The sequence below is a fragment of the Cricetulus griseus genome, chromosome 3 (assembly GCF_003668045.3).
Source record: "Cricetulus griseus strain 17A/GY chromosome 3, alternate assembly CriGri-PICRH-1.0, whole genome shotgun sequence".
NCBI classification, from domain to species: domain Eukaryota; kingdom Metazoa; phylum Chordata; class Mammalia; order Rodentia; family Cricetidae; genus Cricetulus; species Cricetulus griseus.
In genome coordinates, this window is record NC_048596.1 from 11009907 (window position 1) to 11036874 (window position 26968).

General features: G+C 40.0%; 1 protein-coding gene across 4 annotated transcripts in view; it reads left to right on the top strand.

Annotated features, from left to right (window-relative positions):
- Sorcs1 (sortilin related VPS10 domain containing receptor 1) overlaps positions 1–26968 on the top strand; it is a 513824-nt gene that overhangs the window by 170923 nt on the left and 315933 nt on the right. For all 4 annotated transcript variants that reach the window (XM_027407047.2, XM_035441778.1, XM_027407045.2 and 1 more), the window contains exon 2: positions 26362–26429. In XM_027407047.2, coding sequence (XP_027262848.1) covers positions 26362–26429 — 68 coding nt within the window. The remainder of the gene's footprint in view (positions 1–26361; positions 26430–26968) is intronic.

Sequence of the window (26968 nt, forward strand, 5' to 3'; positions counted from 1 at the left end):
ACTATAAGACTGAAAGCATCTGTCACAAAATCATACATATTTGTTGCTAGAGATGAAATTCAATTTGATATAATTTCATGTAAATGATAAAGTTCTATGTGTCACCCATTTTGCAGCTGTATAATCCCAGATCAAAAACCCTGAAGATTTGGTGTCTGGTAAAGTTTGATTCCTCACAGACCTTTCCTTTCTGCCGCATCTTCACAAGGTCCCTCCCACATGTTTGATGACAGTTCTCTTACTATTGTGTGACAACAAAAATTCTTATGAATAAGCATGGATAATATTGGGGCTGAACAGATAGCTCCAAAGCACATAGCACTTGCTGCTGACCTGGGTTAAGTACCTAGAACCCACATGATGACTTACATCCTTCCATTAATCCAGTGTGAGATGATCTGGAACCCTTTTCTAAAATTCTTCTGTACCAGGCATGCACACACTGTGTATGCATAGATGGAGGCAGAACACTCATACACTTGAAATGAAAGTAACAGTAATGATGATGTTAAATATTAAGAATGGTAAACACTACTTACCATATATTTATTTGGTTGCATCTGAAGCTTTGCACTAAAATCTAATGAACACATCAGTCATTTCTTAGGCAATTAATTGCCATGTCCATAAGTAAGCTTGTGCCGCTGCAAATATGCCTGTTGCACTTTAACTATCTCTAATTGGTCAGTAAGATAAATGAATTGGGTTTCATCAATCAACTGTCACTCTACCATCTTGGAATCACATTTTTTAGAAAAGGGAAACTATTGGAATCACATTTCCTTAAGACTCCCTTATCTTTATGGCTCTCTTTTCTAATTGAATAAAGTATCTGTCTTCTTAAATGAAATGGTCTGGGTTGAGGGTTAGAGTGACAATTTCCATTAACCTAGGAATTGGTGCAAGCCATTAACTCCTGCATTTGCAATTTCTTAATAACTGTCCTTTAGAAAGGCACTTGCTTTCTTATTAATTATCACTCGACTATGGACAGCAAGTTAGATGTGGCCTCTATAAATTGCATTTAGAGCCCTGGATAACTTAAAAATACTCATGGCATCTATTCCCCTTGATGAACAATCCAGACGATGCCCCTGTTTAGATGACATAGCCTTCTTTCTCTCCCATTGCTGTTGCTCTTTTGTGCCGAGTTCTTCAATTTAGCATTTTGTAGGAAAACTGGCTATAGAGATGGTGACATGCTACATGAACTTACATGCTTATCAGGGTAAACTATTCCTAAGAACTGCTACTGAATCCAGCAGGTTCTCTTCTTGCAGACCATGGGCATTAGTGCCTATGGAGCTTGAAGTAGTGACAGAAAGGCAAGCAGCCTCTTGAGAACAGAGACTCACTCAATCTTCCTTCCCACTTCATTCAATGTTTGTATCACAGAAAGAAATCCAGCATTTTAGTTTTGTCTCCATTGTTCCATAGCAAGAGAAGACATGCTGCTTCTCATTTTTTTAAATACTATTAATGAGGCTTTATTTTGCTGCCTACAGTGCAGATAATACAAGAAGAGCATAGCAGAAGACAACTTTGCATGTAGTTTCGATGAGATAATGAGGCAATAACATGCAAAGCGTTGCCAAAATAAGTATTGGAGCATGGCGGTGATCTACAGATCTAATAGTGTCTTTTATATTTCACTCATTTGAATGAGTTGTATTCAGTTCCCCCTCCATGAGGATATAGGATGGATGTTATAAATCTTTGGTGCTAGAGTCTTGTCTGTCTGTCTTTGAGAACAATAAAATATTCTTCTTTTCATTATTTCCACTAACACTAAAGATGTCATAAGAATGGTTTCACCAGGTTCTTATGCATTTAAAATATAGAAATATAGTTCTATTGAACTTCATCTAGCCGCCAGAGCTTTAACTTTTTGCTGAATATTTGTTAACTGTTCTTTTGTGGACCTTTCCTAAATGTTATTGACCACTTGAAGGAACTAGAGACTAAATCAACCCATCAGACAATGACAAAACACAGTTTGCTCTGACCTACACAGAAAGTTTTTCTCTTAAATGTTAGTTTCAGGTAGATTTCTGGAAATGGCAATAGTTTTATGAAAGATATGTGTTTCCCCACCCTTGAAATCTAAACTAGTTTGCTCATCCATAGAACTGGGCACAGTTCTCTGTTTACATTTCCACATTCCACAGACTAACATACTGTGAAATACCAAACTAAGCTGTCTTGGCTAATGAATATACAGCACATTGAAAAAGCATGGCCCTTACCTTGGAAGGAAGAAACACAATTCTGATAGTAATTTTTCTGTCAGTATTTATTTACCTTATGTGCATAGGCTTATTGGAATTATTCTTCTAAGTCAACACATTGAGAGCCAGAGGCACTATGCCACAATTCAATCAAAATATTGTATGTTCCTAGACTATGTTTTAGTAATAGCCTTTTTGTGTTTTAAAAATCCAATTCAAGCACTTATATGCAATGCAAAACAAGACTATGCTGCAATTCTTAGGTAAATGTGACCACTTTTAGTTACCTAACACCTTAAAGGAATCCTGTGGCTTGGCTTTTGTATTCATTTTTAATTCTTAGTAACTTGAGGTTTGAAATGCTAAGGAAATTTTGGGGCCTAATATTGCTTTGAGTGGTTTGATTTTAGCATATTTTCTCCTCAAGACCTCATGAGACCTTAAAGGGTTCAGAAGACTTCAGTTTTTAGGAGAGGTGTAATTTATGTGGAAGAAGAGACAGTAAGAACAAATAAACCATGTTATAAACTTTCTGATACTACGATGAAGAATCCTGGTTCACAGTTCTTCTGGTGGTTTTGCCATTTCCCTGGCATTTTTATGTGCCTCAGTCCAGTGTTTGGGAATAGGAACTGAATTGTCCTAGGTTAAAACATGGGCTAGTCTTTCAAAATTGTTTAAGATCCTAAGTACAAAATTGGAGTGATTTTGTCAATCTTGTCTCTCCTGTATGTTTTAAACATGCATTGCTTGTATTAGGAAAATGACCTCCATCTCCATAACATAATTTTATTATCTCGATTAAATGCATTGGCATTGGAATGTCACCCTGGGTTTTATTTATGCTCTTTCACTATTTATGACGTAGGTAGCATCTGTAATGGTCATAAAGTATTCAAATAAGTCCATAACTTTCCCACAGACAATGCAATAAACTCAGTGGATAAATTTGTCTTTAAATTTTAATTTAATTATTTTCCTGAAGGAAGCATGTGGGCCGACTGCAGGCAGCTCTTGATAGTCACAAGTGCATGCCTGTATAGAGACAAGAACTGCCACTTCTAATATTCAGTGTTTCTCAGAGACTTCTCTGCTTTTATATTTATGTTTTGGAGTAAATGTGGACCTATTAAGCATCTAAATAATGCAAATATATTTCCTAGAACACTGGACTACATGAAACACAGATTTTTTTTTATTTGTCCCTATCTAAATTGTGGTCTTACAATTGCTGCCACCCCTTGACACTTGTTAAGGAATTACTTATTTTTATATCACCATGGAATTCCACCCCTTCTTATAAACAAATGAAATCTTTAGCTCAAAGTTCAATGAATCAAGCTTAAAAAAATAAATTAAAACTCTTAGTGGAATGAGTGTTAAGAAGAATGAAGTATTCATGACCTATTAGCAGTTGTAACTATCCACATTGAATTATTGACAGCATGTGACACTATAACCTCACAAATTGCAATCTATAAACAGCTTAGAGAATATGACCTTTGGATTACTGTGGATCTTGTGAGGGCTTCAGCTTTTTTCAAGCAGCTGCCCACAGTGTATTTCCTTGTAGGCTGCAGGAGGAGAGAATGCATTTTTGTAGAACACAGGAAACTATTTAGACACAGCTCAGCAATGCCATATCCAGACAGAAGTGATGGATAGTGGGTGGCAAAAATCTTCTCTGCCAGGGTGGAATTGTTGGACGTTTCTTCATTATTGATTTGTAGTCACTGAGTACAAAGAACTAATTAGTTTAAGTTGGTTGACTTAAGCACTTTTCTCCACTTTTGCAAGAGTCAGAGCCTGAGAATTCATAAGTGGGATATAGCTGCTCTGCTATATCTTTGCTGGTCTTTCTGCTTTTGATTATTTTCCAATAAGCTACAGCTATAAGTCTCAAATCTCAGGTCTTGCACTCTGTTATCAATGGCAAAGTCATCTTTAGTGTTTCTTTACGTTATTGTGGCAGCAAAGTAGGCAGCTGTAAAATCACTTCACATATTTATTCTAGTGTGCTGAATTTAGGCAACACTCATAGAAATGGTTAAGTCTAATGGCCCATTATCATTTCTGACTTGTTCTTTTCACATCCTTCTCCTAGTCTGGGGCATATTTTTATTGGGTTTTTTTTAAAAATGTCACCATTGTATTCATAGTGAAACACTCCCAGAATGATGAAAATTGCCCTGGAGTCTTGAGAAAAGTTGTTTCACTGGTCCTTCTGTACCTGGGCAGTGCGGGTTTGGGCAATTCATCTAATGTTTCTGGGATTCAACCTCTCTTCATGATAATTATCACACCATCTAATGTTTGAGGCAATACTAGTGGCAGAGGTAGGACACCCGGTTGAGATAGTATGGTTTCAAAGTCAGGATGTTGAAAACAGCATACACAGATGCAGCTGCTAACCGAGCCACACAAGTGATACCAGTGAGTTTACTAGAGAAGCTGTCTCTAAGAAGGAGGTAGTAGCTTGCTGCAGCTCTTCAGATGACTGTGTGACTTGGGGGGAGGGAGGAAGCCCTATACTATTCCATTTTTAATACAATTTATTATAAGAAACAGAATTTTGTCTCACTATATTCAATTGACTCAATGGATTCACTTTGTTTTGAAAACATTTCAAGAGCCAAGAGTGTGTAGGATGAACAAAATATTCTGGGCTATTGTGGCTCTCTGCTCATAGCATCTGCTTCCTGATCTATTGCCTCAAACTTTAGTTCACTCTTCCTCGGTTTTCCCTGTGTTATCCAATGGGCCATCTTCTTTTCTGTCATATTTTAGTCGTTTTTTTTTTCATTTATACTTCTATCACTCTGTAAAGAATGTCCAAAGATCCCACTTCAAATATATTGCTGCTTGTCCTTTCTGCTTGTTTGCTTCCACTGTCAGAAACTTAGTATGCTAATAGTGGGAAAACTACAGCAAGAGGCCCAAACACAGACAATATCCTGGTTTTGAAAATGAGGTTTTTTAGAATATAAATGAGTACTTATTTTCTATACATTGCTTTTGCAATAGAACTGAAGAATTAAAACACCACAATTTAGTGGCCCATAAAGCTAAAATGTTTATCCGATTTTTAGGAAAAAGTTTGATAATACTTGCTAATTCATTGCTTTTAGAACTGTAGAATTAAGCTTTTAATTTCCACATATCATATTTATCATCCCTAAACTCAAAACTCACTAATTATGCTTATTCACCATACAAATTTACACAAAGATTTGTAAGGGTTTCTCAGCCTGGCATTAGAGAGCATTCAAACTAATCTTCCTCAGTCATCCTATTCATTTTTTTTAAGATAATACATTCTCTAGGCTGGACTAAATGACAAATCCCAACTGTACCATACCAACACCAGCTGTGACATTTAAGAATACAGCACCACTGTATAACACAATTTGGAATCCATCACTAATATGAGCTAAAATATTCAGTGGGCATTTACAAATCTGATTAAACTTATTATTAAAGAAAAGAATTATCATGTGCCAAGGTTGATGGTAGAATTTAATGTGCAAATAAACACATTTTATCATATTCATTCATATTTTAAAACATGAGTGTCCTTTTATGTAATCATTTATTAGCAATATCCTGGAAAACTATTTAACTAGATTTAGAACCAACTGGAAAAGTGTTTTTTTTTTTTCATTTTTATTTTACTGCAAACAAATTTACAATAGAAGGAAGTACATAGGCAACATTTACTGAAAATGATGTGCCCTAGACTTAGCAAAAGCTTATTGCTAAATTTCAAATAGGGTAGGAATCTAATCCATAGGAATTGGGAAGGCTTCCTGGAGGAGATGACACATAGTTGACAGTTGGTTATTGAAATTTTAGAACACCCCATGCTTCAAAAGTTTCATGATAGCTCTAAGATTAGAAGGAAGTTAGAATTGCAGGACTTCATGATTAAGAAATGTGAACAGCTAAAGCATGGAAGAAAAAAATTTGTTACTAAGAAAGGAAGGAAGGAAGGAAGGCAAAAAGAATGAAAGAAAGGGAGAAAGAGAGAGAGAGAGAGAGAGAGAGAGAGAGAGAGAGAGAGAGAGAGAGAGAGAGAAAGAGAGAGAGAGAGAGAAAGAAAGAAAGAAAGAAAGAAAGAAAGAAAGAAAGAAAGAAAGAAAGGGACCCCAGAACCCTGGATTCTATACTGCATGGGCAGGTAATCCTAGACTGTTTCTAAGCAGGGGAGTGACAATTAGATTGTACCTGCATTGTAAATTCCAAAGGGTCAGCAATGACATTACATGCATCTGCTTTTCTTCCACAGGGGTTACCGACTCTCTCTTGAGCATAGTGAGCATTAAATAGATAGCTGTCTCTTGATTAATTTCTTCCTGGTGGTGAAACATTTCTCCTTGCCCAGTAGCCAAAAGAATCTTGAGTTTTTTTTCCTTTGAGCCTGGCAAAGTGCTGATGCCAAGAGAGTTTAAAAGATAACCGCAAATAACATCAAAGTGATGTGAAGTACCAATCTCCTGGGACTTGTAAGTCCTTGTCCTCTTCATTCTAGTAGCTAGAAGTTTTGTTTGCAGCTTCAAGCAAAAGTTTGGCAAATTCAAAACCACCCAAGGAAGAAATTTTGTTCTCACTTAAACCATTTAAGGTAACATTGGGAAATGCTTGTTCTTTAAACTCCTTGAGGGTAGTTTCTCCTGTTGATATTCTTTGGACCAATGGGAAAAGGAATTATCTTTAATATTTTCAATGTTGTCAATAAAATGGGGTATTTGACTCTTCCTGCAGATATTTAAAACAAAAACCTGGCCTTCTGTAAGTCTAGGGATCACCAGCTTGTAGTAGTTGTCATCATCAAGAGTGAAGGAAGGATTCAGGCATCTCTAACATAAGATATCAAATTATGTGTGTGTCATTGCAAGGTGAAAAGGGACACATTTTAGAATCTGTGCGCCATGGACCTTTGTTCCTATGCCAACTGTTTTGTTTCCTTCTTTGACAAGACTTACTATAGGATTTCACCTAAGGAATTTTTTATAGCTGATTCCTTGTCTGACATTATTATTATAAGAGACTCAAGGCCATTCCTTCTTTGACATGATTCAGTTTCCCTCACTATTGTTCTGATGCAGATATATTTTTAGCTGTTAGCAAAGTCTATGAATAGCAGCTTCAACAGTCTTATTTTGGAGATCAACTACTTTGGGTTCTGGAATCTGGGGCTTATCCATGTTGTTCAGTGTCTGGAGCCCTTAGGAGTCACCCTGGATCTCTGCTAATCCCCTCTAAGTTTCTTCTGCCATGTTTCTCTCACTTCATGTCTACCCTCACCAACTTGTCCAGTATCAACAGAGTTATTCTATGCCCACAGCTAATATTGTTTGCTGTGCAGCCATTTCCTCTGAGCTAACCGTTTTCTTAACAGGGAAGGCCCTGAAACAAGGTTTACAAGGCCCTTTCCCAAGGTAACATCAGCAGTATGTTTATTAGGAAGAGAAGCTTGGCCAACAGCAGAGCCGCTTGCAAGCAAGTTGTACAAAGTGTTTCAGGGATACAGCTTTGTGGCCTTTCACCATGTTTGGGTGAGCTTTTTTGGTATTATGTCTGCATTTAAGTCATCCACACTACTGTAAGTTCCTCTTCACACATACTCCAGTAAGTAAACTCAATAAATTCACTCTTTTAGTAATTTAGAATGGGCAGAGTAATTTCTTTGGCCTATTGTTTCTGCCTTCTCTATTCATGTCTTCCCAGGAAAAGATTATAACAGCTTCACATTTGTAGTCTCCCACACACAATTCTGTGGGGAATCTTTCCTCTTTTTCCTAGCCCCTTGATTGATTAGCATGGGTGCAATGATAGTGTCCCAGTGGAACCTTTTCATATTCCCATTGATCAAATCTTTACATCATTTTCTATGCATTGGCATTATGCTGTGCTGATCAAAACACCAGGTATGATGTCACAGGTGTTAGGATTTATGAGGCAGAGTACTTTGGCAGGTCAGGACCAAGTTATTCCACAGAGATCACAACATACAACAGATTTCAGTCAAGATATTTATTGGGGGTGGGATGGGATGAAAATCCAACTTCGAGCAAGAACAAGACAGATAGATAATAGATTATAGGTAGATGATAGGTAGAAAAATAGATAGATAGATAGATAGATAGATAGATAGATAGATAGATAGATAGATAGATAAATACAGATAGGCAGACAGAGTGAGCCTGATGGTGAGACCTTCTAAAGGGTGTTGCATTTGGTGGTTGATGATGGATGCTTATGCTGAGTTCTTGAAGGCAGACTGGGAGAGTGCCTGTTTTCTTCCAAGACTTAGGTGCTCACTTAACACTTTATAGGAAAGGAAAGGATCTCACACTCTTTACCCTATCTTCCTCCTCCATATACAAGTGAAATCTGTCATATAAGGACTTAACCTTCTTCTTAATTGTACCTGCCTCCCTACCAGACACTGCCATCCAATAATTCTGCCAACTGGTATCTTTTCCTTGTGACAGAGTGCTAAACAGTGATTTATTGCTTGAATACACATTGCCTTCATGGAAGTGATTTGTTTAAAACAACAGTAAAGAGCTAAATAAATTATTCATTCCATGCTAATTCTTCACTTTTATGTGCTGGAATAAGCGTCAAAATAAGCAGCCTGTAGGGCATTTTATTTTTGCCACATTAATCTTGGGCAATTTAAAAGAAGGGAAAAAAAGGAAAGGGGGAAATGTAAGAAAGTCCTATTTTCAAGAAAATAGATGTCTTTTTCCCCTGCAGCCTCCTGCAGAGGTAGAGTGTTTCCAGCAGATCTGCTTGCTCTATCTGCTCCAGTCACTTTGTGAGCCACTTGCTGAAGCCCTCCAACTGGGCACAAGGACCCCTGAGTGCTCCTGTTCAACACGAAGAATCCTGCTGCTCCTCCTCACAAGTTTCTTTCTCTATGGCAAAGTCCCTGACACTTGTCCAGGAAGCAAGTGAGTTCTTTCCCAGGAGATTTGCATTTTCAGGAGCAGACAGAATGTTAGATTTGTAAATTTCACTGATGTTGATTTTGAATTGAAGGCGTATGAAATGTGAGAAGCAATGGTGACATTCTTCTGTGCTTCTCAGCTGATTTCCAGGGCAGCACGAAGGTGCCCTTCATTCCTTGCCTCCCTTGGCCCTCCTTCTGGGAAGCATTGTCCTCTGTGTTTGAGCCAGAGGCCTACAGAAGATATTCAATGCATTAAATCCCATGTTAGCAGAGGAACAAATAGATGGGTGGGCTGGGGGTGGGTGGTGGTAGCTTCCCTGTCACATCTACAGAGGTCACTGAAAATGCAATGCAGAGATATGCCCCTATCAAGTTTTTAGAACGCATAACACAGCCCATTGTCTGTTTCCAGATCAGAAGTCAAGAAAATCCAGGTTTATGTACCACCTGATTCCCAAGTCTTTTCACACCTCTCCATCTCTGTATTGAACCCCTAAACCCAGATTCATAGCTTATGGAGTAGATCTAAAGATAAGTTGTGAGTGAAGTTCCTAGATTGCTGAAAGAGCTTGAATTTCAGCTGAAAGAGCTGAACTAGTTTGAAAGAGTTCTACCCACATTTACCTGGGTACTGGTACTTTCTTTTTATTTCCTTGGTGCTAAAGACTTGTACAGTCTCTAAATCATCCATGCTATGACTGTGCCTTGGGGCTCCACCTGGCTAGAATGTGTTAGGAGAGCAGGTATCTGTTACGATAAATCTTTCCGCCAAAGCCTCCGAGCCCCACCGCCATGTGTGCGCTTTATGCCAGCTGCCCGCCCGAGTTAGGGCCCAAATGAATACACAGAGAGACCTGTATTAGGTTCAAAGCTGCTTGGCCAATGACTAGGACTTCTCATCTGCTAGCTCAGTCTTAATTATCACAAAAATATATATGTTATATGACTTACCTTTATAGATGATGCCTTTTGCTGGCATCCTCTCTTGCCGGTGGCTCACATCCTGCCGCTGCAGGAGGAAGGGGGAAAAAAGGACACTTCCTATTTCTCCTTGGTTAAATATGAGTCTCCTTGCTATGTCACTTCCTGCCTGGATCACCACTTCTCTACTACATTTCCCAGAATCCTCTTTGACTCCTAGTCTTGTCTAACTTGCTGTCTCATTGGCCAAACAAGTACTTTATTTAATAATCAACAAGATAAACATACAAAGAAGTACATTCCCCATCAGGTATCTATTTCATTTTCCACTCCTGATAGCATTTAACAGAACAGAGGGTACAGTGTGGTCAGTGCAGCTAAGAAGTTAGATAGACATAGAGTACCAGGGGTTAAGGTGAATCAAAATGGAAAGAACAAAAGAACAGCACAAAGAGACACACAGAGTCCAACATTTTGTTGTTTGAAAACAAGGAGGATACTTTGCAACTTTCAAGCTCTTGCCTTTCCCTCCTCAAAAAGACAACATTTTGACAGATACACAGTTGAAGTTAGAGTCTGATTGTGGGATTTCAAATTCCACTTCTCCTATCTATGTTCTACCTAGCTAATCTTAGTGAAGAAAGGAGGGAGTGGAGGAGAAGGAAGGAAATCTTGAGTAGTCGAGACATAACCATACAGATTATTACACAAAAGGATTAAGATACAAAACTGAATAAATTAGTTATATAATTCAGGTAGTAAAGGGGATGTTAATATTTAATAAGAAATGATGAGAGCTAATTGAATTAACGAAGATCTTAGCCAGGGTACCAAGGCTTGTTCTGTTACCAGGTCAGTCCTGTCAAGGGCTGGGAAAACTCCTCCTTGGCTCCATGCACACACGCCTTGGTCATCTCCCCGTTACATGGAGCAGGAGATTTTGAGAATTTCATAGAAAGACTCCAGGTTGAGATTTAATTCTACATCTGTACCTAATGTGTTTGCGTTCATCCAGGGCTGCCCTTTCCTACCCGAAGAAACTCACTGAATGATTACAGTTCTCTGCAGTGTCCTGGCCAACCTTCAGGAATCTTGCAGACTTGTGCATGAAAGCTAACACTTGAATTAAAGGACAGAGAAATCAATAAACCTTTGGATAGGACCATAGACATGTTTTACAGCCACTTGTCTCTCACAAAAGAGATACACAACATTGAATTGTCTGTGGCATCTAATCTTTTAATCAGTCTCAGATTTCAAGAGGAAGTCCTAGGCATTTGGAGTGCCATTCCTGAAGTTGGAATTTGATGAAACAGCAGTGGTCTTGTCTTGCGGTTACCGCACATTTCCTAATTGCACTCAACACTGGGGGCTGGCGGCAGCTAGGAATGGCTGTGTAATTGGAACCTGTTGTGAATGCCTGGAAAGTTCAGCACTGATAGAAAAGCCTTAGGCCTGTCAGATCATTGACAAACACTGACACACAAGGGCAGGAGGGAGATATTTTAAGTTCACCTGTAATAGAGACAGTAAAAGGGATTCTGGCATGATGCTGGCTTAAACGTGAGGGTAGGATCCAGCTTGTGTTTGAGTCAGCTGTTTTATAAAATTTGAAACTTAGCATTAGCATGAACTTGCGATCATTTGAAAAGATGGAGAAGTGTGGTGATATTTCGTTTTTCAAAACTGAGTGGCAGCGGCATGTAGGGGGATGTGGGAAAACGAGTAGAGCTATGGGCACTGTCCTCAGAGCGTCCTGAAAACTGGCGTTTCTACAGACAGAGAAAAGTTAGGGCATCGTGCAACTTAAGGACTGTTTATATTTGGAGGGGACAAGAGGCTTATAGAGTTTAGGAAGACATGGTGCTCAGCAGGATGAATACTAAGAACGCTGAAGATTCCAGCAAGCCAAGGCATTTACTGCTCTTCCAGGAGGAAGAGGTCCCAGCAAGCACAGTGTAACCATGGAGAAAATGCAAGCCTGAAAAGGCATATTGACTTCCTCAGTGCCATAGTGTTTACAGCCTAGTCTGGGCTCAAGTCCATGTTGCCTGATTCATAGCATAGGACTGCAAAAGGCTTAATGAGCATCAAATGGGAAATCCTGCCTGAAGGTGAATTTACAGTGGAGCTAATGATGTTTAAGATTCAGAGTCACTACGGGCAAAGGTTTTTGTGAAAGCTGGAGTTTGGGAGCTGTCGATTATTCCAGGTGAGACAGGGAAGCTGTCTGCCATCAGAGCATTTCTATTTACTCATGTCTGCTAATCCTCGTAAAGGCTTTTCATAAGAGAATAATATGAATTATTAAAAACTTATGTTCACTTCTGCTCTAACTATTGTTGAAGTAAAGACTCATTCCTTGAATTCATTGTTTTGTATCATTTTCTTAGGAGTCCTGAAATGCCATCACTTGTGTCCTCAGAAAAATCCCTTGTCCTATGGCTGATGCTACACAGTGCTCTTGTAGACCTATCAGTTTTCCCCAGTGTCCTAAGTCAGATATGTCCCCAATCTTATATGAACCCCTGATTTATGTACCAAATCAGTGTGTGGTATATGAAGATTATCCTTTACCTTTATATATTCCTCATTCAGTAGCTGGATCTGTTAAAAATATGGCCCACATCATTTGCCAAACATTATTCTTAAGTAGTCTTTATAATCCTTAAACAATTGTTTTGTGACTTTAAAAGAATAAAAACATGCTAATTATTATACCTACCATAACCCATGTCATTATAAAAGTTTAGAATCTTATATATTTTTTTCTATGACAGAAGGATGAAGAAAATGTTAGAATTCCTTCTTTTCTATGAGTGTTTTTCATTTTTAATTCACTTTACTTGCCAAGTTAAGATGTTATTTAAGGGACTGAGGAGATAGCTCCTCAATGAAGACCACCTCATACTCTTGCAGAGGACTCAGTCTCGGTCCCAGTAACCACATGGTAGCTCACAGCTGTCTGCAATTCTAGGCCGAGGGGATCATATGCTCTCTTTGGCCCCTGTGGGAACTACATAAACATAGTACATGTACATACACTAAGGCAAACACTCATATAGATGAAATTATTTTGTTTAAATTTAGTTTCATGCCAGATATTTTAATGTGAGAATTCTGTTTTAGACCAACTATGTCCCCCAATACCATATGTACCCAGGAAAAGCAAACAAAAACACCTAGAGAACAAACCAGATGCTATTGTTTGTTGAGTATTGTTTAATAGGGTATGCAATGTTTTCTCCCTTTCTCACCTTCAGTTTTTCCCTTAAGAAAGGGAATGTCAGTGATTTCATCTGGTTTGTCCACATCTCTTCTGATTTACTCTTCATGCTTTTCTTTTTGTACTCTATGTCAAATAGAAGTACAACAGAAGTATGGCCTTATATGTTTGTACATACATATATATGACACATATACATATGCATATATGATCTAGTATTATTTTCAGTTTTATATCAATACCCTCATGCCACTCATATTCTGATACTTGGGTCTTCATAATATTCATATATTTGCTTACTTCTTGTACTATTTTTGGAAAATAGAGTCTTTTAGAATTGACTCCTTAGAGTCCATTTCCTATGAGGGTATGCAATGTTTGGCCTTAAAGCAGCGGGGAGGAGCTTGGTCATGACTCAACATAATGTGCCAGACGTTGTCAACTCCCCATGGGAGCCCTTACCTATTGGGAGGAGAGGATGGGGGGGGGGGTGGGAGAGAAGGGATGGAAGGGAGAACTTGGTTGAAATGTAAAATAAAATTCAAACAAACAAACAAGAAACGACTCCTTAGAATCATGAATAACAGTGTGAAACAAAGATGGGGAGGCAGAGAAGGAAAGCTTTGCTGCATCCCATGGTGTTAAATCTTCATAACAGGAAGCACAGGAACAGAGAGACCCTTCATCATTAACATGCAGTTTGCTGCCTAATGGTGTGTTTGCTTTGTGTATGAGTTACACAAGAAAGGGCTTAATGTTTAGAGAGTATGAATGTGACAGAGAATGATTTAAGAAGCAGTAAATCTGTCTTTCTCAGGCCATTTCATCAGGAAGTTGGGAGGATAAGTCCTTTGCTCACATCCCTTCTGTCTTCTCCTATCAACCCAAGTCTATACCCTTCTGACCTAAGCAATTAGCCTTCTTCTCCCCCTGTGTCTCTATCTCTTTTTCCCTAAAGACTTCTCAGAGAAAAAAAGGACTCAAGGAATATTCTCTTATAGATAAAATATCTGTCTTCTCTGGTTTGCTCCTATGTACCAAGTGAATTGAATTGTATAAAATATGTTCATTTCCTAAAGTTTCATACAAATGCATGTTGTATGTTGAGTATTATCTTCCCTTTACTCCAAGAACAGGAAATGACTTAAAGGACGATACTTTGAGTATTGTGTCCCTTTCCCTTTAAGCAGTAAGGGAACAGGGGAACAAGGACAAGATGTGTAGTTTGTAGTTTAAGTTAGGATAGTCCACATAGCTTTCAGGAATCACAGTCCCCAAACAGTATGCTAGCTTGTCTGCTTTTGTCTTTATTCTTCAGACTAAATTATTTTTGTGTTTTCAAGATTTGGCTTTGTATATCTTTGGGTATTTAATTTATTTTACATATTACTATCCATGTGTAGAGAAACCTTTTCTAAAAATTGCATTTCCTTCATATTGAGTGTAATTGCTTCATTTCACTACATTTTGGACTTTGTTCTTGTGGAAATATTTGGCTATTTTTGAAGGCAAATATCATCTGTTTTAGCATTTCCCTTATCTTGCCTTAAGGCAGAGGATGCTACACAGAATATCATTTGGGTCCAGTGAATCACAAAGAGAAGAAAGAAGAATATAGGACAGTTAACATTATTCTGTTGATATGTACATATGGTTTGACATTTATATCTCATTATTGAATAGCAGGAGAAGATGAGGATGAGGAAATGAAGTGCTTAGGTACCATCAGATAATCTTGCTTGGTACCATAACATTAATAGATTTTGGAGGAAAAATATGCTTTTGAATCATCCATCAATGTGGGTAACATCATTAACATTTTGTTTTGAAGGATTTCTTTCAAAAAGCAACTTAGGTGAGACAGATTTGATAAGCTTTGATTTGCTTGCCGAGTATAAAGATCTTGTTTTAAGAGTAGGTGCTAATTGTTTATTATTACAAACATTCTCTTTCTTGTCAGCAGGCTGGAGGGGGTGTGTGTGTGTGCCCTGAGTGAGGGCTGATTTTCCTCATGTGGTACCATCTAGGGTACCTCCATAGATGTTGGGGGTGGAGTTGTGGCCTTCAGACATAGCAGCAGATGACCTCTAGTTCATCAGGAGGACAGATTCATAGAAAGAACACAGTGAATTTACTGCAAAGTTTCTGCACTTCCCCCAAGGGCCATTCATATGCCACAGCTTGCTCTGTGTCTTGTGTTCATTCAGCTAACTGCACAATCCTGTCTCCACAGCATCACTGTGGGTTGCCTTGTCTTTTGAGCTCCCTGGAGGAGATGCAGTACTTGTTTGACTCACTTAATTTCAGAGTCATGCAGAAGATATTACATAGATAAACATTACCCTACATTGTGTGGGGTCTGCCACAAAACATGAAGGCCATTTGGGGATTAAATAATTTCTAGAGGCAAAAAAAATGTTGAGTGCTTATTTGCATTCAATCCACTCCTTTTACTGATTTTTAGTTCTCAACTGCGTTTGCATATCCTAGAATACTTTTGACTGAGTCCTTCAAGTTTGTGTGTGTGTGTGTTTGTGTGTGTGATATGTGTGTGGTGTGTGTGTGTGTGTGTGTGTGTGTGTGTGTGTGTTTTGTGTGTGTGTGTATGTGTGTGTGGTTTGGTGTGGTGTGTGTGTGCATGGTGTGTGTGTTGTGTGTGTGTATGTGTAGGTGTGGTGTGTGTGTATGTGTGGTGTGTGTGTGTGGTCTGTGTGTGTGTGTGTGTGGTGTGTGGTGTGTGTGGTGTGTGTGTATGTGTGGTGTGGTTTGTGTGTGTATGTGTGGTGTGTGTGTGTGCGTGTGTGTGTGTGTGTTTTGTGTGTGTGTGTATGTGTGTGTGGTTTGGTGTGGTGTGTGTGTGCATGGTGTGTGTGTTGTGTGTGTGTATGTGTAGGTGTGGTGTGTGTGTATGTGTGGTGTGTGTGTGTGGTCTGTGTGTGTGTGTGTGTGTGGTGTGGTGTGTGTGGTGTGTGTGTATGTGTGGTGTGGTTTGTGTGTGTATGTGTGGTGTGTGTGTGTGCGTGTGTGTGTGTGTGTGTGGTGTGTGTGGTGTGTGTGTGTGTGTATGTGTGGTGTGTGTGTGGTGTGTGTGTGTGTGTGTGTGTGTGTGTGTGTGTGTGATGTGTGTGTGTGTATGTGTGTGTGTGTGTGTGTGTGTGTGTGTGTGTGTGTGTGTGTGTGTGTGTGTGTGTGTGTGTGTGTGTGTGTGTGTGTTGTGTGTGTGTGTGTGTGTGTGTGTGTGTGTGTGTGTGTGTGTGTGTGTGGTGTATCACAACATTTATGTCCCCTTTGGGGCACCTTAATGCTGTTTAGCCATTATTAATCGCTCTTCCTTTGGATGAGTTAAAAGATGTGCAATCACACATTCACTTGCCTTTTCCAAGATAAGGAGAGCATAAAATCATCTCTTGGACTCTGCAAAGGAGTCTATGTTCCCTCACCATTGGGGGTCCTTGATCTGCTGTCAGCCAAGTCTTCCAGGAAGATAAATGGAAAGATCGACTCCTGAGGGTACTTAATTAGGGTTCTAAAATTTTAAAGATAAAATTATGTTTAAAATGACCCAAAGCATTGGGGTTGTAGCTAAGTAATACGATATGTGCAAGGTCCTGGCTTTTGATTCTCATGAACAAAAACACACAGAGACACACAATAGTAAAATGAAAGGAAAGACCCTAACATGCCATTATTGTGAAGTCAATAACGATCTGAGTCTTTATTTGAGTCTTTCTATTACAAGAAATACATTTTTCAGAACTGAGTAAAGGATGACACATGCAAATTATATGGAAAATATTTCTACCTCCATGTGTGACAGTGCATGGTTTTGGATAGATGAGTTTGACAAAGCAGACAGTGAGGGCACCTCAGTGATTACCCCTTAGCTCCCCCAATGGTCATACTTAATGGACAGTTGCACACAGTGGTTAGGACTCTGAATGTCATTTTAAACCCGTTCCACAATTACTAGTTTGGATTTAGGTTCCTTAGCTTCTCTAGGCCTTAGATTTTCACCAAGAAGAAATGAGATGATATCACTGACACTTCATTTTTTATACACATAGAATAAGCATTCAAGTTGATGATACTGATGAGAGAATTCAGTTTATCATTCAAGTGATACATCAAAGATAATATCCTAGGTGTTACTCAGCAAGTGGCTACTCCTGCTAATTTCCTTAGTGGAAGAATCCACTTCATTCCACAGAACTGTAAACTGAAACGACCTGCTGCTCATTACTTCAGTCTTCATCGCATCCATGGTTTGGGCAGCTTTATCTCCACCAGTGAAGAGAACTGGGTGAAAGAGGTTTCCTTTCTCTAGTAGCTTGGAACTTAAATGTCCCTCAAAGGCACATAAAAGACAGGTTTGGTCTCAGCCTTTTTTTTTTGGTACAAAGGTGGCATAGCTTTAAGAAATGGGGGTCAGTTGAAAGGATGGTGGACCAAGGTTCTTGTCTCTAAAGGGAATATTAGGATGCTGGTCCCTCCATTCTAACTTCCTGGTTACTGTGAGGTAAACAGCTTTGTTCCACTGTATATTCACTGCCAATATAGATAGTATTCCTTGACACTGGCCTCACAATACTGAAGCCAATTGACCATGGAATGAAACCTCTGGACCCGCAGAACCGAATTTGTCTGAGTTACAGTAATCACTTTAGGCATTCTGCCAGAGGGATGGAAGTCTAGTAAACTCCATAACTAAAAACCAGTAAAACCAAGAAAGGAAAATGTATTATGGAATACTAAATGCCCTGTTTTAATCTGCTGGATATGGTGAAATCTAAGAGTGAGGAAGTGTTGTGGCTGCCTAGAGATATGAAAGTAAAGAGTACCTAGGTTTGGCCTTGTTGGAGAGGAGAGGTGATTGTCACTTGGGTCTGATGTCATTGTCATGCTGTTACTTCTGAAACTGCACCAAGTCTGGGCCTCCTTCTATAACAAAAATTCCCTTTGAGTGGATCATAGGGATCTGGCTTTTGTGCTAAAGATGTCCTCCTGGCTACTATGGCTAACTCAGAGCTCCAAAGCTGGTGTAATAATTCACAAAGCCTTTCCATTTGCAGTATAGAGTACATCTAAGCTAATGCTTAAGGATCTCCAGGAGGAGCCAAAGCCCAGCTCTCTGTTCCATTATTCTGGGCATGCCTACCCGTGCACAGAATCTAAGCTATGTAAACCTGAGTTTTCTGCCAAAACTCTTTGGGGTTTCAGGCTCCTTTCCCTTAAAACACAGTGTCTCTAGCCTTTCCTCTCTGACCACATTCCCTGCACTCAGGGATCTCCTCTCCTATAGGTTCATCATGGATGACGCCTCTCTTCTTGCTTTCTGAAAAGTATGGGTATGTTTTACCCCCATGTCCCATTTTCAACTTTTTTCTCTTTTGGTTTCCAGGTTGTGAGTCTCTAGGGACTGGTGCCAGGCCTCATTCCCCTCCTGCTTCTTCGCAGTGCTGTTTTTCTTTGTGCCTGCCTTTTAGCAAGCCTTACCAAGTGTTGATTGAGTTAAATGTGCAAAATTTCCAAGCTGCATATCCTTTCTTCTGAACAAAGCTCTTATTTTCCTGGAATTACATAAGTCCCCTTTCTTGAGTTCATTACTCCTTTAGGATTCAAAAACTATCAATGATATCATTAATTTTCTGTTCATTGCTTTATGCCCATAGATTTTTATCAGGTCAGATTCTCAAAGGATTCACAACTCCCGAAAAGAATGAAAATGTCTGAGTTGAAAAGTTGGATAAATACTTGCTGAACCAAAGACACAATCTGGAGCATGCATATTTCAAAGGCAGACAGCATGGTTATTTTGCTTCTTTTTACTAAATTTAGAGTACAAAGAAAGTAACCCAAACCAGAACACCTATTTTTTATCTAACCGTCAACTCCCCAGATCTCCAGAGGCTCTTTATAGTTCTTTGTCCCTGTATTGGCTTCAGTCTTGCATCCACCCAAATGTTCTCTAGCAAGCTGTTAGAGTAAGCAGACAGCTAGCCTTTTTAGCTAGATGGTGAAGAAACCTCTAGGCCCACTAGAAGGTAATGAGGGAGAGGGCGCTCACTAACTTTAGTCTTGTCCCAGCCTGCTGTCATCTTCAGTTAGGCCTGCTGCTGCTCACCAGAGACAGCAGTGGCCCTCCTTAGGAGACACAGATTATGATCATTAGCTTGGTTGAACTCTGGAAGCTCTCTTCAGGTGCCACAGTTACAGAAACCCCTGCCTGTTCAAGCCTAAATTATGTTGCTTTATAGACTAAGATCCTGCTATCATCTGCACTTTTCAGATATTGGACTCCTGGGCTTTGGGGAAGAGACTTTAGGATCTTGTGGTGCAGATTGCTCACTCTTTGGGAACCTGAGACACAGTTCAGTTCCCTTGAGATTAGTTTCTACAATCGGATCCATACAGAGAAAAGAGAATACACATTATTAGCATTTGAATATATAAGTAGGTGTATCCATATTTTCTTTTTCCGGTCTTTTTTACTTTTTTAAAAATTTTAAACAAATATTATACTAGTTATTTCAGAATCTAATGCAATTTATTTTGATCATATTTGCCATTCTATTTCCAACTCTTCCAAGATCCAGCCCTTTTTTCCTACCTCTCAAAATCTGTCTTCTTTCTCCACGCCCACCATTATATGCTGCTCAGATATTTATAGATGTATAGTCTTCCACTGACATATAGTTGACTTAGTACGGGCTATTGTCTTACAGAAAACTGCCCCTCTTCTAACAACCAAATGAATTCTTTGCTAGGGGTGAAACTTTATACTCATCTACTCATCTCCCCTGTTCCGGTTGAGATTTTGGTCAAGCTTAGGTTTGACATGTTTTGTGCATGCTGTCACAGCTGCTGTGTTTTCACATGTACAAGGGTCCTGTGGTTTTTGTTTGTTTGTTTTACTCTTTACTCCTTGGGGGCCCACCACCCAGCTTCCAAATAAATACATGGAGTCTTGTTTGTAGCCAGCTTTTCTTAACTAACTATGCCATCTATCCTTTGCTTTTGGGCTTTTATCTTTCTCTTCTATATATCTTTCTTTACTTTTTACTCCATGACTTATTGCTTGCTGTGTAGCTGGGTGCCTGGCCCCTGATTTCCTTCTTTCCTTCTTCTTTTCTTGCTCTTCAATCGTCTCTTCCCGGGTTTCTCCTATTCTCTCTGCCTGTTTTCCCTGCCTATCCTTTCTCCTGCCTAGCTATTGGCCATTCAGGTCTTTTTAAGACCAATCAGCTGTTTTATACAGGCAAAATAAGAATACAGCTTCACAGAGTTAAGCAAATGCCACTTTAAAGAATGCAACACATCTTTTCATCATTAGAACAAATGTTGCACAGCATAAGCATATGTAACACATCTTCAAATAATATTCCACAATAGTTCTACAGTGTCCAGAAGACACTGTAGTCTTTTAGTTAAGAGCACCATGAATGATTACACTGTTTCTACCCAATCTTCTTCAACAATAATCTCAGAGTGTTATGGTAAACCTTGAGGGGAACCTTGCCTAGAGACACTTGGCAGATTCCTGGGACGTGAGGTGACCAAGGAGGAGGGACAAATGTGCCAGGCAAACAGAGCTTAAATGAGAAGTTTTATTAGAAATTGGGGGATTCTGGCCATGGGGTGTTGGTGGCCCATGCTTTAATCCCAGCACACAGGAGGCAAGGCAGGTGAATCTTTGTGAGTTCAAGGACAGCCTGGTCTACATGGTGAGTTCCAGGACAGTCTCCAAAGCAACACTGAGAAAACCTGTCTCTAAAAATCAAAAAGAAAGAATGAGAGAAGGAAAGAAAGAAAGAAAGAAAGAAAGAAAGAAAGAAAGAAAGAAAGAGAGAGAGAGAGAAAGAGAGAAAGAAAGAGGAGGGACAGGGGAAGGAAAGAGAAAAAAGATAAAGAAACACATACATAGACATACAGAGAGAGAGGGAGAGAGAGAGAGAGAGAGAGAGAGAGAGAGAGAGAGAGAGAGAGAGATTAAGGAAAGAGAGGATAAGTGGGCAGAGGTCTTTCTTTTAAAGGGGTCCTTTGTACCTGGGCTGACCAGGGTACTGCATGAGTGAATTCTGCCAGATGACAGGGGCAGGCCAGCACAATGCCTGAGTCCTTACACAGAGCAGTTACAGGAGGGGATGTAGTACCTGTGTTCCATTTAGAGTTGATGGTTCCCCAACTGGAGAAGGGCAGAAAATAGGAGATGGAAGCATGTCCCATTATCTACAATTTCTCCAGATTAAGGTAATCAAGGTTAGTGGCCAAGCCAAATGCCCTGATAAATGCATGGCAAACTCATAATATTATCCTTTCTTTCCAGTAGGGTTAAATTGCTTAATTTAGTGAATGACCAGGGAAAACTATCTCTTTCCTCAATAAAAGAAGCAGCAAATTCCAGTGTTGCTGTTTAGGAAGTGAACAATAAATTCCATCCTCTGCTTTATAGCATTTTGACATTTTCGAGTACATACCATGTAGAATTGCTTTCCCGGGAAGGTGATCTGGGGCCTCCATAAATGCTCCATAAATGATTGGGTTTTTTTTTCTAAATTATATTTTATGGTAACAAATGAAGACATACTGTCATATTCAAAGTCGTTATGTGGTTAATAATTTGCCTAATGGAGACTGTCTGTGTATTAACCAACACTGTTTCCAGATTAATTAATTTAAGCAAAGAACACAACTTTGGTACAAAAACGTTTTTTAGCTGGCTTTTACTAATTTATAGTGGACCTACCTGCTTAGTCATGCATATACTAGTGTCTCTATTTATATATACAAAAGCTTTGTTTTTTTGTAATACAAAGCAGAAAAAAGGTTGGGACTTTGAGTGATTGAACTGGCATTTTTCTATCACAAAGTCCTCAGGGACAATTTCTCACTTTTATGCAAAAGAGTGAGTGGTCAATGTTGATGGAATTATTCAATAAAGAGTATGGAAGGCTCTAGGCAAAGGGTTGCATTGGGGTTCCAGCCTGACATCAACTCTACATTAAGCAGAAAATCTTTGCTCATTCCTTTAAAGACATCACCATTTCCCATACAGAATACTAAAGAATGGATGACTTCCACACAATGGTTCAGTAGGTGGGCCCTACATTTTCTTTAAGTATGAACAAAGTAAGGTTTTGTAAGGCAAGAATGTGACAAAAAGAAGTCACAGCAAAGAGACAGATTTTGTGTGGTAACAGAAGACTGGTTAGAAAGGATACTTCTGATATGTAGAAAGTTTCAGATATATTCTGAGGTTGTAGATACTTTGTTAAGTAGAGGTTTAGCAGCCCATAGTTCTTTGATATATATTTGACCACCCATAGCTATTTGAAGATATCCTGTGATTTGGAATGGAGCATAATAAAGTTGTCATTAGGATTAGTATTTACTGTTTTAATTTGGGGTATTTGGACACTCTACACTGAGATCAAGATATAGCAATAAGTAGAAAGCTTAGGGACATGATTTCATATAGGTGTGTGTTTGTCCAAATAACTTTGATAGGACCTGCGAAGATGTTCCCACCAGTAATGTTCTGGTTGTTTAATCATGAGAACTTGTGTTTCAATTCCCAACACTTAAGGATAAAAATAGGTGGCTTGATGGGGAATGTCCTTCTGTATATGTTTATCTTCTTATTGGATGTTGAATAAAGTACTGATGGCCAATGAAGAAGCAAGTTGGATGGGACTAGGAGTCAAGGAGGATTCTGGGAAATGTAGTAAAGAAGTGTTGTGATCCAGACAAGAAGTGACATAGCAGCAGACTCATATATCGTCCTCTTGCTCTTGCTCTTCCTCTTCCTCCTGCTCTCTTCTCTGGAGCCATCCTGTGAGCCACTAGCAAGAGAGGGTGCTTACCACCAGCATCCTCCATAAGATAAATCTTATGATTATGATTGTTAATTAAGACTGAGCTAGCAGATGGGAAATTCTAGTCATTGGCCAAGCAGCATTTGTACCTAATATAAGTCTCTGTATGTTACTTGGGACCTTAACATGGCAGTGGGCAGAACTTGGGCAGCCTGGTGGAAAGCACCCACGTGGTGGCAGGGCTCCGGTGGCTTTGGCGGACTTATCGTTACATTGGCTTGCATCTGTAACCTCAACACATGGGAGCAGATAGGCATATCACTGGAGGTCATTGTCCAGCCAGTTAGTACAATCAGTAAGGTCCTGGTTTAGTGAGAGACTCTGTCTCAAAATATTTGGTGGAAAATGATAGAGCAAGAAACCCAATGTTACATATATGCAGGTCTAACCTCCCCTCTTCTGCACATGCTCACATCTACATGAAAACACACACACACACACACACACACACACACAATTGAAAACATCCTTGCTTCCTCTGAATTTGTAAATAAGTGTCATATACCTGAACTGATAAAATTTATACATGAAAATTATTTATAGAATAAAAAAAAGTTCCAAGATACATTATTTAAGCAAATGTTGCCACAGTTATATTGATTTCGTTCATATCTGAAGATATACAAAACTGTAGGTTGACAGTACTGGGACAGGCAGACAATTGGGTTTTCAACTTATCCTCTCTTTGGAGCAGTGATTTGGGCAGTGACTCCTTTATCACTGGAGGGTTTTGTTAAGCAAGCACTGCTAATCATAAGAGAGCAATACGTCACCAATAAACAATTTAACAGCTCCTACCTGGCATTGAATCACTTAACTGTCCAGGAGTGAGGTGGTGAGTGTTGCATACACCCAAGAGGGAAAATGAAGGGAAGCCAGACCTCAGATGATCAACTGAACACATAACTAAAGGCTAGAAGTCTGCCTTTCCTTCTTGCTCTGGTTCTAAAAGCAGGAAGATTAGATTGGTTTGAACAGCTATGCTGTGAAACATTGCAAAGGACACCTCTCGTGCAGTATTGATAAACTGCTGGACCATATCACTGGCATTTCAGTTTTACTAGCCCAGCAAGAGGAAGCAGAGAAAAGATTTCCACCTCGGTGCTCGAATGCCCTGGGAAACTCTTAAACAATCTCTGTGTGTGTGGGCGGGCTGGCTCACACCATTTCACACTGGGTTAAAGGGTTCCTACTCCTGGGCACCTCCAAAGTCCCTTGTCACATGAATGGGAGCTAGGGCCCGTGACCATCTGAACTTCATTATTTAATTTACTGCTATGTTGTATCATGAGAGCAACTACTTAGAAATACTGTCTGCCCACACCCCATTTTCCTCGTGGGGGATTTATAGGCCTGTTTGGCAAAATCACACTGAGGTGGAATCTCAGCATCACTCTCTGTCTTCAAACAAACAGCCACCATGCTGTCCCAGATCAGTGTTCCTGGGATGGCTGTGATGGAAATTTAGCACTTAGAGGGACTTAATTGGCACAAGGATCTGTTAAGCATATGCCCCATCACAGGCATGCCATCTGATGTACCCATAGGGTGCCCCACCTCACACATGCTCCTGTCTTGCTGAAGAAGGGAGTTTAGAAGAGATGGTTGATGACAGCTCATACTGTGGGTTGGGAGAGAGCAGCCTTAGAGGATGGGTCTGCAGGGATCTCTGTTGGTCTTCTGGGTAACATAGCTCTCCATTTCCTAGAAAGGAGTCCTAGTTGGCTTTCTGTGGAGTGTTAAGGATCACTGATGCTCCTGCCTCCTAAATGGGGCACTGGGCTGGTAACCTGGAATTTGGAAGGATTTAGCATGCTTGGGCAGCCACTGTCCCAGAATTTAAGGTTAGAACATTGTGTGCTTGCTGTGGCTCTAATTGATCCCAAGGCCTTGAGAGAAAATCCAGGACACTGATGAGAATGGTTTTCTGCTGAGTTGGAATCATTATAGCAGGGCCAAAAGTTGTAGGGCTAAGCCTTGTGTGCCAGGCTGAACGGAACAAAGAATTGGCCCAGAACATTCCTCTTACTTGTGAGAAGAGTAGAACAGATAGAAGAAGAGCAGTGCCTGGGTGCAGGTTTTGCCGCTCAGTGTTCATGGGTGCCCTGGGGCTTGGGTATTCTGGGATATCGGGTGGAGCCTGTTAGAGATTACAGATACCAGGGATGCTCTCCTCTCAGTTTGCTGGAGGGCCAAGCCTGTCGGGAATCCTGACAAGCACGAGTGGGGACCCTGAAGCTCCCCATTTCTTTTTGAGAAGTTTTGTTTTTGTACTGTTTGGCTCACAGACTCCGAGCTTCACTGTTCTGTTTGTGTTCTTCCTCTGACATGAGGGGAAATTTTGGATGATCAATTAATGTTTCTTGCATTCTGAACACTAAGTGAAGCTGGAAACAGTTAACAAATCAAAGGGACCTTGGCTGTGAATCTGAGAGGAATTTATTTGGGGGTACATACTTCCCCAGAATGTACTGTTCCTAGTTTGAAGGCTTCTTCATACCCAGCTTTCTAAGTCTTGGGGTCACATGACCTAGAACTGCCCAGCTCCAGTGCCATTGTGTTGCTCTTCTGTGGTGTCATTGCTCCTATGTGACTGTGAAATCTGAAGAAAAAGTTAGTCAAACTCACAAACAAAGGGAAGGAGCTACTGCTGAAGACACCCATGCAAATTTATATGTGATTTGTACTTGTGATCCATATTTATAATCTTCACAGTAATGTTTCCCAGAATTTAGTGCCTTGCTCTCTACTATCAGATGGGCACACTGAGGCTCAGGAATCAAGGATGCTGGATCATTGACCCAGCTATGATAGTTGGGAACTGACCTTCCTGAAGATTTACTCGGGCTAACTTGAAGTGTACATATTTGACAGTTTTGCAAACTTCCTGAAAAATACTAAGTCTACCAGGGCAAAATGTACATGGACAAAACAGGCATCACTGGCTGTGGGGTGGCCCCGAGAAAGGTGGGCAGGGCAGCTGGCTGGAGAAGAACAGTACCTGGCTGCCAGCCCTCAGCAGCAGCAAAGTGCTAACAATTCATTCAATTATGTTAAGCGCCCATTAAAGGAATCCTAAGCCCTCCCCTGGGCCATTTCAGTTCTAAAAGACTGTAATTGTTTGAGACTAACCATGATTTCTTCTTCTGCCTTCAGGTGATTCTCATTCTGACAAAGCTCTATGACTATAACCTTGGGAGCATCACAGAGAGCTCGCTTTGGAGGTATGTAGATAAATTAGGTCGCTAATTACTGTTTTGTTTAAGTCTGGTATCTGCTAGTGCTGTCTCTTGAAGTCTCCTTTCCTGATGGGAAGGTTTCTGGTTATGCACATGCCTTTCTATCTTTTCATTCTGTTTCCTCTAGAGATGGGGTCAATTTTGTCTGTTGGCAGGCGGGAGAAATGCCTTCTTCTCTTAGTCAATGAGACTGTTGTGTTCTGCTCTTCCTGAGGTGCTAATGTATTTTGACTCCCATGATTCTCACTGATCTGGCAACTCAAGAGAAGAAAGGGGCTGCACTTCCCATTGTAGAAGGCATTAGTTACCCCAGCCTAGATGTGGGCCAGAGCCAGGTTCCCTTCAGGTGCAAGGCTTTCTTAGTTTGCTGTCCATGGTGCTGCAACTCCCTAGCCTAGCCGCACACGGGGGCACAGAGACACTTGTATGTATGTATGTATACCATTTTCTCTGTTTTTCACACTGTACTTCATACACATACAAATTGTGTGTGGTGGGGGAGGAAGTACTGTGTCACATGAATA